Genomic DNA, 16,739 nt, shown 5'->3' with positions numbered 1-16,739 from the left:
ATATTAATCTAATAATTTATAATTCATGTGGATATAAATTTACCTGGGCGACATCCAATTTTCTTTATCAACCCATTTTAGCCAAAGAAGAAGAAATTTGAAAAGAAAAAATGAAAGTAATGAAATCAATTTGTTGGTGATGAATGATGGGGTCCAAGCCAAACGCGCCCTTCACTGGATATTTCACAAACTGAACATCAAATGGGGTGGCTTACTATGATTTTGGCCCTACAACTCAAAAGCTTAACCAGCATACCACATGTTCAACAGTTCAACTACCTGCCCATTCCTCTCTAATTATACCACATACCCCCCCCCCCCACCCCCACCCCTCTCTCTCTCTCTCTCTCTCTTTTGTTTTTTACAAAACAAAAAAGTAGTGGCACTTCATAAACTCGTTAGGAAAGGTTGATTCTATATCATATGTACTAATCAGAGTTCTCATAACACATTGTACAAATACTCAGATACGTTATATTTAAAAGTAATTGGGTCGAACTTTTGTATCGTTATAAACAGTGATAATAATAGATGGAATGTCACTATTCACAATCATATTTATACGTGGATCATGGGGCTTCAATCCATCAATTAAGCTATATTTCATTGAAAAAAAAAGGCTATTTACTCAATAAATTTACATTTAATTGGACCGTAGCCCATTAAATATGTGGGATCTCTTTACCTCATATTTAATTTGGGATTGGATATTACTGAAAGATTCTCTTTTCTCAGTCCAGAGAAACAGTCGGCTAATTATACTTGGGCCAGAACAGCCCAAAATTATAATTGAAGAGATTATTATTGGGTCTAAAGCCCAACTCATATCATGCTCTTGCTGGCTGCAATTCTCCTCACCTACAACACTCAACTTCATTAATTATTGTGCTAAAAATATCATAAAACAACATCAACATTTTTCACATTGTTGAAGTAGAGCAGACCAAAACAGCATCTCTACGTTCATGTCTGAAAAAGCCTCCAAAATCAAGCTCAGTTCTTTGACTTCCATATAGAGTAGTACAATGGCTTTTGCTATTTCCACTCCCACATCGTCTTTGTTGCATTCTTCTTCATCATCGTCACCCACTGGTGTCAAAATCTTGGCTCTCTGTTCTTTCTCTAATTCTGCAGTTTCGATCCCTAAAAATGCAGTCTTTCAGCATGTTAAATGCATACCCCAGTTGGGTATTACTCCTTTTTCTCAGTGGAGTGGACTTAAGCATATGGGCATCTCAATTTCACACCACTCAGTGAAGATGGGTAATTCTTTTTCCCCCCTTAGCTTTTGCTGTTTCTTGATTAGGTTACTGAAGTACATGTGGAGTTTGCTTTGTGTTGGGGGAGAGTTGTGGTGGCAGTTTGAAATTCTTTAGTTCTTCTGGTAAAATTTTCAGCTTTATGTGTTCTTGAGTTTATGAAGTGGTTTGTCTTGCAGAAAGGAAGGGGAAATGTAAAGGTAAAGGAGTGTATGCTTCTTTATTTGGAGTTGGGGCACCTGAGTTTCTGGTCATTGGGGTGGTGGCTTTGTTGGTTTTTGGACCAAAAGGCCTTGCTGAGGTTAGTTTTCTTCGTCTTTCTTTGTTTTTCAAATCTCCTCTGTGCGTGTATGTGTGTGTTGGTGCTGGTGTTAAGACTTGTTGAAATAGTTCAGTTTCTACTATTCGGTGTTGTTGGTTGATTTTAATCACTACGGGGACACTTGTGCCTCTGGAAAAAGTGATTATACAGCTGATCCGTGAGCAGAAGAAGGATAGTAATGCCACTTGACCTAGTATAAGAGTACTAATGCCGTCTGGATTGATGCTTTTTGTACTGCTGTTTTATATGATTTGCTCCGCATAGAAAGAGTTGATAGGTGCTCTTTTAGATCAGCTTAGGTTGCATCTGGAGAAGATGTTGATAATGTGAAAATCAAATAGTTAATACTGGGAATGCTAGATAGTCTTGGGTTATTTACCTCTGGCCAAGTGATGGACTATTTGTGGTTCTTTGAGTGTAATGCGAGTAAACAAAACTTTTCCCATCAAATTATTTCTGAATCTTGAAAACAAGATAGCAGACTTCAAGTAGAATCTTGTTCAAGCTATTGTTGCTCAAATCCCGTGATTTGGGAATTTGGAGACCCTCATGGTGGTTACTTTGAGCTACCATCATGATAGACAAGCATTTGCTCAATTGGATACTCTTAAGTCTTGACTCATAGTTGCTATACATTAGGATGAAAAATATTCTTTGCCATGACTATTTGACAATCAAGCGCATCTTTACCTCAATGAAACAGTCATATTTTGGAGGCTTTCAGAGGTTGAAGAGCAAGATGAGAATGATGGAGGCAGCTTCTAATAATTCTACAATCTTGACTAAGACAGTGTCATTATTCATCAATGAATTGCAAGGGTCCTTTCCTTTGGTTGGACTTACTGTGAGAAACTGCAGGTGGAGTCCGATTCAAAGTGAAGATAATGCTGCCGGGAATAATAATGTCTTTGTTGTTTTTATGTTTTTCTTTAATATTCCTTCTTCTGTGAGCAGAGGGCACTTATATCCCCTTCTGTATACACGTAAAACTAAAGGCGCTAAAGACTTGCATTTGAATGTTATTGTGTAAAGTCGGGACTAATCACCCATCAGGTGGGATCTCTTTTGGAGCTTGTCATCATTTCTTATTATCAATGCAAGAATATTCAAGGAAAAATATGGATTTTTCTGCTGAAAGAACGCTCCTTGTGAAGTTTTCAAGTGTTGTGCGGATTAGTCAATGTGAAACCACTGCATGGCATAAAAGAGTGAATTCTGTTCATTGCTGAAGTCAATTTGAAGTTTCTAAGGTCCAGAAGAGGGGTAAATGGTAATTGACGGTGGCAACTCTGTCCACTGTCAAGTTACACCAAAAGTGCCCTCGAGACTAAGTAAATTTCCCTCCACCCATTTTCCAATCAGTCTCTACTCTTCTGGATATCGATCAAGCTTACTACTTGCATATTAGATTATGAAGAAGAAATCTTTATGAGGGCTGCAGTTATTTCACTCCATTAATTGTACTTTCTGGTGATAGGTTGCTCGTAACCTGGGCAAAACTTTACGTGCATTTCAACCTACAATAAGAGAACTTCAGGTAGGTTTCTTTTTGCTTTCTTTTAGAACTGATTACAGAAATGGTCCGTGGTGATATCTATAATAAGTTCTGATGTTGCGCGGCCAATTACTTTTTCCTTACAGGAAGTCTCGAGGGAATTCAAGAGCACCCTTGAGCGAGAAATCGGTCTTGACGACATTGACAATCCAGTCCCAAAACGTTCCAGTTCTGACTCAACTAAGCCTACATCAGAGGATACTCCAGGGAATTCAGGGACAAATGTTGAACCCAGTGAGTTAATGGAATTTGGAAGAAAATTCTCTTATCATTCAACTGTGAATTGTGTTTTATCTTATTTTTATTTCAATCAGGAATCAAGCTCTTTCTCCTCAAGTTTGCGAGTTTGCATAATTATAGCTTCACTTTCAACTAGTGTGTTACTTGAGAGGGAAAAGGATGTAAGATTATATTTGACAGTAGGCCATTAAATACCTTGAGCTGCATATTCCATGATCTTATGTTCACGTTGTCGTGCGGTTCTTTATGGTACCGTTGGAAATGCTCGACAAGCTTGGCCTTCTATGTGGATGTTATGGAATAAAAGCTCTCTCTGAAGTTTTTCTCTTCTTTAGTTACTGAGGTCACTTATTTGAGTTGTGGTTGGTCAACTAGCCATGATAAAATTAATCTGCAAATCGGAATTCATTCTCACTGGTTTTTGAAAATAACAGATGGTCCTCCGACGGAAAATGCAGAAGACCCGGATGATGAGTCCTTAAAGTTTGCAGACCGATTTAGAGGTACAATGGCTCAGCTACAGAAAGAGCAGGAAGAGGAGAGACAACGAGTGGAGAGAGAGAGAGAGGAGAGAGAGAAAGCTCTAAGTCTGGCAGAACCGGAAACTCCTTCTCAAGGTCCTTAATCTCAACAATCTCTCTCTCTCTCTCTCTCTCTCTCTCTCTCTCTCTCATATGTCCTCCTATGACTTTCTATTTTCAGGTACTCCTCAAGCACTGGATGCTGCCCAAGAAGCTTCTCCAGTAACTCCTCTCTCTGAGAATCCTGACAGCAATGCTCTTCAAGAAGCTGCCTCAGTAGTGCCCACGGGCCCATCTCCAAAAACTGAAGCCGAAGTTTGAAGCTTTGAAACAAGACTTTTCGAATCGATGTAGAACTTGTAGCGCGACAGCCCTTTCAGATATCTGCCTTGAGCAATAATGAGTTGAGGATTTTTGACTCTCATTCTAGCAGATAGTAAGTAATGTTGTGCTTGAACAATTCCTTGTCGATGAAGCTTTTCAAATTGCTTCTACTTTAGATATCACAGACGATTGTATTACTGCCAGAATTCACCAATAATTGCTTCGTACTTCTCTGGTTCCATATGTTTGCTTTCGATTTTGCAGCAGTTTCGGATTATCAGATGATTCTTGCAGCAACATGGCTATCACATACCATTTTCTGTGTCGTTCTTGACAATGTTTCTTTAACATGGGTGTCTGGTTTAGTGCATAGTAGCGACTCTGGGGAGTCATAATCCACGATTTTGATAGAGTTAACAAAATTGACATGTATGGTTTCTTTCTGTGTATGAGAAAGAAATCATATCTTTGCAAGATCTTAACTGGGAACTTTCATAAAACCTAACCGACTAAAATTACATAAAAACATCTTTCTTGTAGATTAAAATCAAATCAAATCAAACTCATAGGATGTCTGAATACCATAAACTGCTGAAACAGTCATGCTTAAACACAAACAAGACACCGAAGTAAAGAAGAAAAATCAACATAACACTCTCTCCCGCCATGTTTATTAATAATTTAAACTTCCACCAAGAACTCCTTGTCTTTCTCCAACTTCTCCATGGTCTTGCCTTCCAAGCTGATCTCCACGTCAATGCTCCTACCCCCACTCTTTCCTGGGTACAGATACACCATCCCGTCGAACCGGTTGTTCAACCCGCTCCGAACGCTTTCCGGGCTACCCCACCCGAAATCCACCTCGTACACCTTGAACCGGGGCGAGCTCCCCACGGCCACGCAGTTCACCCCGGCGTCCTTGTACTGGAAGATAATGGGCTTGCTCTCCCACTCTTCGTTCCGCTTGTTGATGGCCTCCGCGTTGTGCGACACGATGGCGTTTCGGATCAGGTCCGCCCCGAACTCAATCGGGTTGGAGAGGACCAACCCGGCGGCGGTCACCGTGAATATCGCCTGGATCAGATTCCCGAAGTAGCTCTCGGGCATCGGCGGCTCCACCCTCTTCCGGCAGTCGGCGAACACAGTGAACACGGTGTAGTCCTGGACGGCAAGCTCGCGGGCGCGTGTGATGGCTTGCCATATGTGGGCGGAAAGCGACTGGAATGTGGAGAATGGCTTTGGAGGGTTGCCGGCGTTGACTTTGGCCTTGATCTGGTCAATGGCCGACTCGGAGAATTTGAAGACCTTTTCCCGGAGAAGAGGGGCCGGCGCGTCGCCGTTGGCTGCTGACTTGGCGTGTTCAGGAGCGTCGGATGGTTTGGAGAGGTTGAGCTTGACTCTGGTGTTGCGGGCTTTGGTGCGCTCGAGGAAGGGGGGAACGGAGATTGAGGTGGCGCCCTTGCAGATGTCGGCCCATGAGCTCATGAAGTGCCACGTGGAGGTACCATCAAGTATTGCGTGGTTGAAGGCACAACCCATTGCCAGACCATCCTTGAGTTTGGTGAGCTGTGAATGTATGGGATAATAAATGATATTATCAAGAATTGTGATTTTCATACTCTTTGGGTTGGTGTTTGTATTAATTATTACCTCAAAATATAGGGGTTTTGTATCTCTAAATTATTTATTTTGTCTCATTTACACAAGGTAACAAAGACGCACCTAGCAAAATAATTTGACATTAATAGAACAAAAATATCCTTCTCACTTACCCCTATAATTTTAAAATATTATTTATAAATATAATATTAAAAAGTATATGTAAATATGCGTTGATACATAACTCATGTAATATTATAAAAAAACAGTATGTTATATAACTTATAAATTTTTATTCAATTAATATCCACATATATGAGGTTTATACAAATTCTATAGTCAATATAAAAAAACATAAATTTTATGTATTGTTTAATTTAAATAAAAAAATTATAATAATTCAGATTATATTTAGGAGAATGATTGTAATTGAGATACTTTAGGGATGTAAATAAAAAAAGCATTTTCGTCATAAAAAAATTAGTGTATATCATGAGAGACTAATTCATTACGTTTTATAGTTTAGGTTTATAAATGCACTTTATGCATAGTTTAGATGTGCAAAATGTATTTAATTCAAAATATAATATAAAGGAATTATTACCTTAAATTCATTCAAAATTTAAAACCCACCCAAATGAAAAAAAAAAAAAAAAAACATCTCATAAGACAGACTGAAAATTTAGTAGGGTATAGACATAAGGCGGATGGATAAATTTGAGTTTAATAGATTTAATTTATTTGGTTCGTAAAAAACAGATCAAAAAATTTAAAAATTTTCGTCGAATCAATTAAATATTAAACACAATTATGACGGAACTGAAATCCACTCAATTATATATATATAGTCGTTTTCATTTATTTTTTTGAAAACTTCTATAATCATTAACCATTTATTTCAAAATAACAAATTATTCTATATATAAATCATTAATAAGTAGTAATTTGCTAATTTTTTTATTTTTATTTAAAGATATTTGCTCATTTTACATAACCCTCTCATAAATTGCATTTAACCCATATTAAATGAAATATGACATGCAAAGAGCAAAGTTGGTGAAAAAAGCAGGGCCACGGGCCATGCAATAAATTGAAGCAATAAGTTGAGCAAACCTGCACCGCCAGCAGCGGCCGCTGCAGCCCCTCCAAGTTCAAGATTCCGTTGTACGGCAACAGCTCCTTGAACTTGGAGGTGCCCTCTTCCGCCGTCAGCTCCTCCACCGTGAGCTCGTCCGCCGCGGCGGCCACCACCTCGACACCGTCCATATCATCGTCGTAGACCACCTTAAACACCCCATCCTCATCTTTCTCCAACTTCCCAGCCAACTGATAAAACTCCTCCAAAACCAGCGCCAGCCCGTCCTTCAATTTCTCCACGACATCCTCAAAGTCCTCACACCCTTTGTAGATCAGGAGTTTCTGGTTGTAGTAAAAGGCCAAGTAGGGGAGATCGAAGGTGACGAGCTGACACTCTTTCCTACCAATGGGTTTCTTGGGCTTCACATTGGCTGTGGTGAGGGTTTTGACGCTGCCGACGTTGTTATCCTCCGCCGTTGCAAGTTCACCTGCCATGATGGACTGACTATGTTTGTGAATCTTAAGGTAAGGAAGAAAGAGGATGAGTGTACATGGGTTTCTGGAGATGGGTGTGGCAGTATATATATATGTATATATATATATATGTGTGTGTGTGTATAAGGTGAGGATTTTGATGTGGTTGGGATTGCATTGATTTGAGTCATGAGTGCAGTTGTGAAGACATTTATTACCTTTTATTTGCCACAGTGGATTTTGGTGGGAGTTGAGCAAAATTAGATGCTTTGCCTTTATCTTTATCTATTCAAAAATTACTATTTAAATTAGATTTGATCCACTCCAATCAATCACACAGTATATATATTATATTTATTATGTAATTGATCAATTTTTTTTATATTATAAAATAATAAATTTATTATGTTTATTGTATAATTTGCTTTGATTTAACCAGAACTCAGTTCAAATTAAAATTTCCCATATCAGAACATCTGTGTGTAATAAGTGTTGGAGGAAATATTTGTTGCAGAATTTACTTTGACTCTCACTCTCTTAATTAATGATGGCGAAAATGGTTTCTTGTTGACTTGGGAAAGACATTTGATGAGAAATGTGGTTGACATTTCCCCTAAATTTGAGGCACTTTCATTTAATACGGTAAAGTTTTGGACAAAATGCATAAAACACTCTTGTGTTTTTTAAAGAATCAGCTAAAAAATTCTCCTGTATTTTGTAAAATTCAGCAACAAATATTCCTTCCGTCAATAATTAACAGAAAGTGCATTACACTCGGTCTTTGTACATTTGAGGGTATTTTTTAACTGTTTTTAACCTTTTTTTTAAGTATTTTTACTAAAAATGCCCTTTTTTGTTTTTGTTTTATTTTGTACTTTCTTTATAATTTAAATTAAAATATTAAATTATATTTAATTTATTTAATATTAGATATTAAATTAAAATATATTTATATTCAACTAATTTTATAATTGTTAATGATTAAATTTAAAATTATTTTTTAATTAATTAAAATATATATAATTATTATTATTATTAATTAGCTAAAATATTTAATTATTATAACTATTTAAAACATTCTTAATTAACTAACATATATTTTAATTAATACAATTAAAATTAATTGAAAAATAAAAAAGAAAAAATTGAACAAACAAGTTTGCGGCGCCAGAATGTCTCATAATTATAAATATTTTCTTATTATTTTGAAAATAATAAATATCCCTACAGGATTAACGATGGTTTAATAAATAACCCTCCTACAATGGACTATCACCACAGAGTGTTTGGCAGACAAACGTTAATCTGAAAAATACATTTATAATTTTTTAAATAATAAAAAATATTTATAATTACGACAAATCATAAGAAAATAATTATAATTTACTTTTTTTTAAAGAAAAAAAATTAAGATCGGAGTAGAGTGATTGGTCCTAAGAGTCTAGGCCCACATTATTAACGGGGCCAATTTTTATTTTGACCCTTTTTCTTTTGACAAAATTATTGGGGGTAGATAGATATATATGATATATCATATGCCCAAAACCTAAATGTGCGGCTACTGAAATTTGGTGTCCGGAATTTCAATAATGGATCATAAAAGCCTCCAATTTCAACGGCCCTTTTCAGCCCTCTTCTCCGCATTAATTAAGACCGTTGGATATGTAGTACTGATCCCAGGAACTCGATGTAACCCTATTATATGATCTGCTCATGTAGTTATGCCGTTTAATTGTTGTGAGATTAATGCCGTGTTTGGTTTTATTTGTGTATATTTTTAAGGATGTCTTTTTGTTATTGATTATATTATATTATGAGGATAAGAAAAATACTACTTAATTAATTAGTAATTATTTTTCTGAAAATTAGTTTTTTTATTTTTTTTTAGAAAATTACATATTGTGAAATCCCAATGGTCAACAATCAATATACCTCAAATACCAACAGGGTAAATTACAATGGACTCCTATGAATTTCCTCATAATTGCAAATACACCTTTATTGTTTGAAAAGTTACAATCAGTCCAACAATAAATTGTCACAACAGGGCATTTGTCATGATATTTATAATTTTTAAATAATAATAAAATACTTATAATTATAATAAATTTTAAAAAATTTATTGTAATTTATCCGATAAGAAGCAGAGTGGAGATTTTGCAAATTGGTGGGATAGACAAGGACTAGTGACATGCATAATTTTGCCTGTACAAAACTAGGAAATGAATAGGAATAGAAATCATTAAAGAAAGAAATGTGATGATGCATTGACGGTCGAGGTATAGTTGCAATTTCTTGGCAAAGTAGATCACAGATGGTCCTCCTACTGCATTAAATTGTCGCACATGATATTGCAGGTCCTGTCATGGATCAGACAGAGACAATTGTTGGACTTTTTTCTTTAAAATTTTATATTTGGATCCAGTTATTCAGTTATTTCTACCGAATCGTTTGATAAATTAATTATATTTATCTTGTAATTGGTATAAAATTTAAAAATTATAATTGACTGTATGATAAGTACAATAATAATTTCAATGTAACTAGTTTGATTTGAATTTGAATATTTGCTCATTGAATTTTGAAAACTGGCAAATTGTAATATTGACACCCATAAAAAATGAAGGTTCAAGTGGCCCAAAACAGGAACAAGCCCAACGAATTAGGTCCCTTGGACCACCACGAGCTCGAGGATCCTAGCCTGACAGAATGCCCATCCAAGGAACCAGGCTAGGATCGAGGGCCTATTCCTAAGGAGCTACCCCATGAAAGATGAGGGATTCGGCCGAGGGAGCAACCTGAATGTGAATTGATATTTACTCAAAAAAAAAATTTCGAACTAAACTACTCTTATAATGCTAAAAATATATTTTCTCATATACATTAACATATAAAAACGTATTAGGATAATTTAATCATAAAAAGATATATTTGATCTGTAATAAGTCAACTGAGTGTTTATATAAATTTTTTTATAATTCTTTTTTGTTAATATCAGCAAATTCGGTGCATTTTAATTAACAAAGGGTGGGGCTTATTTGTTAAATAAAAACAAACCTAAAAGATGTTAGATGTAATTTTTCAAATTGCAAGAGATCTATGTGTAACCACATCACATCTCATAGGAGGAAAGTGTAATTATCCCCTATAAATATATGACCTCAATTTGGAGGGTAATGACAATTCTACACACTCGCGCACAAGAAGTTCCGCTATGCTTCCATTGTACTATTTATTATTATGTCTAAGTTTTAATTTCCCTTTTTTTTCAATTATTACTGACTTGAGTATAGAATTATTAATGCACTTTTTGCAAATTTTTATTCTAAAGTTGGGGAAAATCGAGACCTAAAATCTCGAGTTAGACTCATCCGAATGAGTAATTTTTCACTCGCATCGAAATACAATTTGTAACTTTAATCGTACAACAATCAGTTTTGTGGAAAAACTATATGCTTATGCTTACGGCGATAATTTATCATTTTATTTTTGAAAGTTATAAAAAATTAACATGCTACTGTGTTAATGATTCTGCATATATTTATTGAAAAGAAATATAATATATAGGATTATTTGGGTGATGGAGTTGAATTCAAGGTTGGTGTTCCAGAATTCAGAATTTCTTTAATCACAAGGTTTCTAGCTCTATTGATGGTCATGAAACATAGGTACAAATGTTCTTCTAGCTCGTCAAGCTGTTCAATGAAGCTTTGGTTGTTCTTCTTTAGCTGATAACCCACTTCTTCACTGGCTTGGAGCCGATCATCCTTTCTTTCTACCCACATTTGAATCAAAGCTTCCACGTGCTCCAGCTCGTTGTTCAGCCGAGCCACTAGCCGACTTATAGTGTCCAAGTCTCTCATTAGTATGTACGTCCCTTTAGCTGCTGCATCGAGCTGAGCTGACCACCTAGCCAGGTTATCTATTGAAATCAGCTCAAGTGAGGCTGTCAGCACTCCCGGCGCAGCCACTAGCATCACGAAAGCATGAGCCGCGATGACTATTAATAGTGAAGCCGTGACAGCCACAAGAAGAACAGCCGACCCACATTTAAGCTTCTTGAGCTGCCGAATTTTGGACTGTGTCTTGTCGCGACGTGTTTCGAGCTGTTTAAGCAAGTTAGAGCAGCTGTTTTGCACGGCTTGGAAACGGCTCATGGATGGAGCTGACAGGCAAAACGGGTTTGATTTTGAAAACAGGGTCACCCGGGCTAGTACGATGGGTAAACGCCTGATGTCTGGACCCGACCCGTTTTGAGGCGACTCAAATGGATCTCCAAGGGATTTATGTTTTTTCCTCATATGGTCTATATCTTTGAGCAGTAACCCACATAAATGAGAAGCATCAGAAGTATTAGAAAAATATTCAGATAAGAGCGACAAAATCTTGGGATTGGTTCGGGTTAAACCCAAGATCCGTGTTACGGTGGACTGATCCGGATCCAAAAGATGCTCGGCAAAGAGGCGATAGGATGGGAGCCGGGCTGCAGTGGAGGACCCGAGACTTCTATGGGTCATGAGATCCCCTTTGTTTAGGGCAAGAACTTGTGTCCAGAAATCGTTATAAGACTCCGTTCGAAATGCATTAGCGTACTCTTCCCGGAGGTCCAAATTTTGTGGGCTTGGATCATCAATTTGGGTTACTGCAATCCAACCAACATAAACATCATAAAAAAACCAAAACCCAACATTTTAAACAATTAAATTCACAAACTAATAAGTTATTCACGAAAAATTATCACTAGCCGCGTATCATATAAACTATGTGTATAAAATAAAAAAAAAGTTCAGATATCTAGTAAAAATAATTTTTCTTACCATTGTGTCCGAACAATTTCTTGATTTTTGCATGAAATTTAATCTTCATTACTTGGGGGGGGGGGGGGTACAGACTGTGTGAAGAAGGGAGCAGAAGGAAAGCATAGGCATGAGAATTTATATTTGGAAGGTGCAATGTGTGAGCTTTTCTTGCTTATCTTAGAAGCAAATTTAGTGTTATATTTGATGCTTGTGAAGGTAAATATAAGTTTTATTGAATCTTAGAAGGAAAAAGAAAGACTGAAAGCATCTCAAATTGAGGAGGACCCTCTAGAAAAAAAGATATTGTAATTTCTTAATTTTTGGTGAAGATGATGCATGACCACCTCGGAAGAAGCAACTCTTATTTCAGACATATTAGGAAAAACAAACAAACAAACAACAATGCTCCTTACTAACACATAACTTTGGTATTATGGCACCTGATTTTGTACAATTTCGAAAACACACACAAATATCTCTTAAAAAAATATTACATCTAACACTCTTTAAAAGTGTAATGAAAGTATTTGTATATTTTAACCTAATATCTATAATGTCAATGATGCAATTTAAGAAAATGGTTGGTTTTCCGTTCCTGGGCCGGCACAGTTATTACCTTATCTAGTTCACTACTATTCTAGTACTCGAAACTCTTTTTTAACATTATAAAGGCTAATAACCCCATATAGACTTTGATGTAAGACCACCTAACTAAGATAATGTTCAAAGAATTCGCATACTTTTCATTTGAATTATACGATCCGAGGATGTCATTATTTATCTAAATAATTTCATTTATTTTTGGATCTACTGTGAGCAGCATTCTAAATTATATTGATGTGATTGATTCAAATGGATCAAAATTATAAATACCCAATATTCTTAGTGAGATGCATCGAGTTGATTGTGTTTATTGGACTCTTACTTTTTTAACCGATTTGTCTAATGCCAACATACCTAATTTTTTTGTAATATTGAATTGTGAATCAAAAATTACTAAATGGATCTAATATATGGAGACCAACAACCTTGACCAAAAGCAACATTACGATGGATGTCAAAATCAGACTTGTTCAAAATTTTGTTAGCCAAAATGGTAGGTAGTACGATTGTAAAAAGGTCCAATTGGCAACGCACTGTTGCCCAAATTTCCCAAAGGCAAGCAGCAAAGCAACATGGAACCACAAAAACAAACACCGGTACGTTGAGCCCTTCCATGGTGGAAGCGCAAAGAATCCTCCGCAAACAGAACATGTCACACAACAAACCTCAGAATCCCAGTACAGACAACAAAGATAGTACATGAAACACTCATACGATGATGCCGAATCTTCATTATGCTCTAGCAGTTAGAAGAACAAAAATATGTGTTCAAATGGCAACGAGCAAAGCATGTGGATGGAATGGCAAGAACAAGCGCGGGGTGAGCCCCTCCCCTGTTTGCTCTTGCCAGCCTACAGAATCCTCCCTAATGCTCGAGTGGATGTCACATAACAAACTTAGTCACGTTCCTTAAACGTGTCGTTTTCGATTTGCTTTGGCCTTCAAGCAGTTTTACAATAGTTTCTGCTTTTGTTATAGAAATATATTGCAAAAAAATAAAATTATAGGTTTAGTGTTTGACAATGAATTTATTGTAATTTTATCAATAAGTTGCATAGGTAGGTTGAGAGTCACTCGTAACTTTTAGTTTTACAAAACAAAAAATACTTTTCCTGTCCAATGTGTTCCTTAAGGCTTCTTATCTCCCCCCCCCCCCACCCCAATCTCTTATTTATTTTATTCTTTCAATTATACTATTTATATGTTATTCTAATTTATTTTTCCCTTTGCTCCTTGTGAGTTTAATAAATATACGGAAACAATTAGAAAGAATTTTAATTCAATTAAAAGTTTAATAAATTTAATTTGTAAAATTTAGACACACGTGTAAAATATTCTTATTAATATAATTAGCCAACATATTTTTGTTCAGGTGGTAAATGTCGAACATTTTTAACATCTAAGTTAATGGATTTGAAGTTAAAAAATTTATGTTCATAAATTATTTGAATAATTTTAAATTCAAAAGATTTCAAATAATTCACTTCTAATTTAAACTATATTTTATTAAATATTAATATATTTTAATTCTTTCAATATAATATTATTTTAAATACTTTAATAAAATTCAGTATAATTACTGGGCACTTGAAATCAATTATGCAACACATAGAATAATTATACGTAGAATCTATTTGTGAGTACATTTAATATCCTTATTATTTATTTTTATCTATCAAATAGATTCATTGATCGAAATTCATTAAATTTATTGATATTAATAAAAAAATAAAATAAAAACATATATTAACTCCAAATTGACTTATTACTCACTTAATGAAGGTGAAATAAATCTTTTCTGACTAGAATATCCTTATAAGAATAAGTATATACTTAATGCATGTGAAAATGTCAAGATATAAATTTTAAAAAACCTGCAATAAATGACTAATAAATCAATTATGAGCAAATGTGTATTTTCATTCAACTTTTAAGTAGATTTTGACTCACGAAAAAAACTATTTATTAAGTAAAAATAAATATAAAAAATACTAAATATAATTTTTCAAATCACAAAATTTATATAAAATAACACAAAATTTAATAAATACAATTAATAAATTATTTTTAAATTGAACACCGATCACATAAAGCTAGTTGCAATGCGGTATGTTGAGTTAAATCTAACCAAAGTCACCATAATCAATCTAGAGCTTTGCCTTCCGTAAGAATGTCTGATTGTGTGATATGTAAGAATACAATAATCTTATCGTAAAGCTGATTTTTCCATGTTTCTGATTATATTAATCAAAATAACGTCATAATATCAGATTTACTTAAAAGCACAGACACGAACACATTTAAAAAAAAAGAAAATAAATAATAATAATGTAAAACAGAGTGCGGTTACAAAATCTGAAATTGCACTCTAGAAATCATCCCCATCGTAACCCAAATCATCCTCCACCCGCTCAGCAGCGTCGTCAGCGATCTTGTCCTCCAGCGCATCAACTCCCTCCGCCAGTGCCAGTCCACCTAACGCCCCTGCAACCGCACCCACGGCCAATCCCGTCCCCATACCCCCAAACTTACTCTTCTTCTTCTCCTCCACATACCCTTGCTGTCCGTAACCCGGTTCCCCGTAGTAGCTACCTTGCCCGTACGCCGGCTGGCCGTAACTTGGCTGACCGTAACTCGGCGGGGCACCATAGGCAGGGTACCCCGATGGGGGAGCCGCGTAGGCCGGCGGCGCTCCGTAATATTGATTCCCGTACGGCGGAGCAGGGTAATCCCTGGTCGCCGGTGGAGGTACACCGTACGGTGGGGCGTAATAGGGATCCGGAGCACGATACCTGGGCTCGCGGACGCTGACGCTGACCTCCAACTTTCCTTGAGGTCTGCCGGAGGGGCGTTTCAGCTCGAGTTTCCTCTCGACACGAGCACCCATGCCGGCGTCGTCAACGACGTCGCGGAGAGGGAGCTTGGCGGAGCCGATCAGCGGCTTGGTGTCCTCGGCGGCGTTGGCGTGGACGATGTCGATGTAAAGAGTGGAGTCCTCGATGGGGGAGTTGAAGGGGATGACGACCTTTTCCTCCCAATAGGGGGAGGTGTCGCCGTCCTCGTCGACGCGGGTGGAGCACTTATTCTTGGGATCGACCCAGAGGACGGCGTAGGGCTTGAGCTGGCCGTGGCGCCAGTTGACGTTCTTGAGATCTTTGGCGGAGGTTACTGTGACTTCAACCTCATAGCGTGACCCCATTTTTGGAAGAGAGTGAAAGAAACTGCGTCTGGAAAACGTTTGGTTGGAATTGTGGTGGGGGGATTGAGGGGTTTTTATAGGGTGGGAATGGAGAGTGGGCCGTGCCAGATTCTTGTTCTATCGAGAAGGTGTCATCCAATCCTCCTGAAGAAAAGACCATTTTACCCTCTACGCATGTAAAAAGAAGGGAAAATGAATAAGGGTAGAGTTGTGAATAGAAGGGTGGGGACAATGACAACGTGGGGACGGGTAGTTGGGATTAGAAAGTAATTAAGTGAGGAGGGATTTGTCCGAGGTGGAAAATAATGAGGGGAATTTCTTAGCGGAGAAGGTTCTAGTAAATTCAAAAAAAACATATTACTCAAATATTTCCAAAAATATTTTGTACACATAAAATAAAATAAAATACAAATATGATTTTCTTGAAATCAGCTCAAATTATACAAATACTTCACATCTTTAATAAAATTATAGCTATAATTGTCAAAATGTGTTAGTGTAATATTATTTGAGAAGTATTTGTGTAAGTTTAGCCTTTAAATATGAAGTGTAATTTTAATTACAATTATAATTTCATAAAATGTGGCTGTAATTATATAAAAATAAATAATATTTGTATATTTTGACCTAACCTCAATATTTTATATTTTATTTTTATATATACTACATATTAATATCTTGCTAATTATACAAATGTGCGCGTAGACTATTTCATGTATTTTGATATTTATATATAAATGTAGAAAATAATAAATTTTAAAAATTAA

At 36.2% G+C, this 16,739-nt stretch overlaps 4 protein-coding genes across 4 annotated transcripts; 1 reads left to right on the top strand and 3 right to left on the bottom strand.

The window, feature by feature from the left end:
* Positions 1–897: 897 nt before the first annotated feature.
* On the top strand, positions 898–4,460 carry LOC105160457 (sec-independent protein translocase protein TATB, chloroplastic). The gene is made up of 6 exons (XM_011077831.3): positions 898–1,263; positions 1,439–1,560; positions 3,059–3,118; positions 3,223–3,370; positions 3,811–3,993; positions 4,079–4,460. The coding sequence occupies exons 1-6, from the start codon at positions 1,026–1,028 to the stop codon at positions 4,216–4,218; spliced, it is 891 nt and encodes a 296-aa protein (XP_011076133.1). The 5' UTR covers positions 898–1,025; the 3' UTR covers positions 4,219–4,460.
* Positions 4,461–4,736: 276 nt separating this feature from the next.
* On the bottom strand, positions 4,737–7,487 carry PEL3 (HXXXD-type acyl-transferase family protein). Its single transcript, XM_011077830.3, has 2 exons — positions 6,934–7,487; positions 4,737–5,787 (listed from the first exon to the last, which is right to left on the bottom strand). Exons 1-2 carry the CDS (start codon positions 7,390–7,392, stop codon positions 4,903–4,905), a joined length of 1,344 nt encoding a protein of 447 aa, XP_011076132.3. The 5' UTR covers positions 7,393–7,487; the 3' UTR covers positions 4,737–4,902.
* Positions 7,488–10,856: 3,369 nt separating this feature from the next.
* On the bottom strand, positions 10,857–12,237 carry LOC105160701 (transmembrane protein, putative (DUF677)). The gene is made up of 2 exons (XM_020693275.2): positions 12,189–12,237; positions 10,857–12,013 (listed from the first exon to the last, which is right to left on the bottom strand). Exons 1-2 carry the CDS (start codon positions 12,235–12,237, stop codon positions 10,941–10,943), a joined length of 1,122 nt encoding a protein of 373 aa, XP_020548934.1. The 3' UTR covers positions 10,857–10,940.
* Positions 12,238–14,979: 2,742 nt separating this feature from the next.
* LOC105160455 (Calcium-dependent lipid-binding (CaLB domain) family protein) lies at positions 14,980–16,036 on the bottom strand. Its single transcript, XM_011077829.3, has one exon. It carries the CDS (start codon positions 15,970–15,972, stop codon positions 15,142–15,144), a length of 831 nt encoding a protein of 276 aa, XP_011076131.2. The 5' UTR covers positions 15,973–16,036; the 3' UTR covers positions 14,980–15,141.
* Positions 16,037–16,739: the final 703 nt, after the last annotated feature.

Source organism: Sesamum indicum, linkage group LG4, assembly GCF_026168435.1.
Source record: "Sesamum indicum cultivar Baizhima isolate 11 linkage group LG4, ASM2616843v1, whole genome shotgun sequence".
NCBI lineage: Eukaryota > Viridiplantae > Streptophyta > Magnoliopsida > Lamiales > Pedaliaceae > Sesamum > Sesamum indicum.
The sequence above is the reverse complement of the archived record's forward strand: the minus strand, read 5'-3'. Positions and strand labels throughout refer to the sequence as shown.

Coding starts and splice junctions, on each gene's coding strand:
- LOC105160457 (XM_011077831.3), top strand. CDS start 1,026: ATGGCTTTTGCTATTTCCACTCCCACATCGTCTTTGTTGCATTCTTCT. Junction 3,119..3,222: donor CTACAATAAGAGAACTTCAG/GTAGGTTTCTTT, acceptor TTTTCCTTACAG/GAAGTCTCGAGGGAATTCAA. Junction 3,994..4,078: donor ACCGGAAACTCCTTCTCAAG/GTCCTTAATCTC, acceptor TTCTATTTTCAG/GTACTCCTCAAGCACTGGAT.
- PEL3 (XM_011077830.3), bottom strand. CDS start 7,392: ATGGCAGGTGAACTTGCAACGGCGGAGGATAACAACGTCGGCAGCGTC. Junction 5,788..6,933: donor GGCCGCTGCTGGCGGTGCAG/GTTTGCTCAACT, acceptor ATACATTCACAG/CTCACCAAACTCAAGGATGG.
- LOC105160701 (XM_020693275.2), bottom strand. CDS start 12,237: ATGAAGATTAAATTTCATGCAAAAATCAAGAAATTGTTCGGACACAAT. Junction 12,014..12,188: donor GAAATTGTTCGGACACAATG/GTAAGAAAAATT, acceptor GTTGGATTGCAG/TAACCCAAATTGATGATCCA.
- LOC105160455 (XM_011077829.3), bottom strand. CDS start 15,972: ATGGGGTCACGCTATGAGGTTGAAGTCACAGTAACCTCCGCCAAAGAT.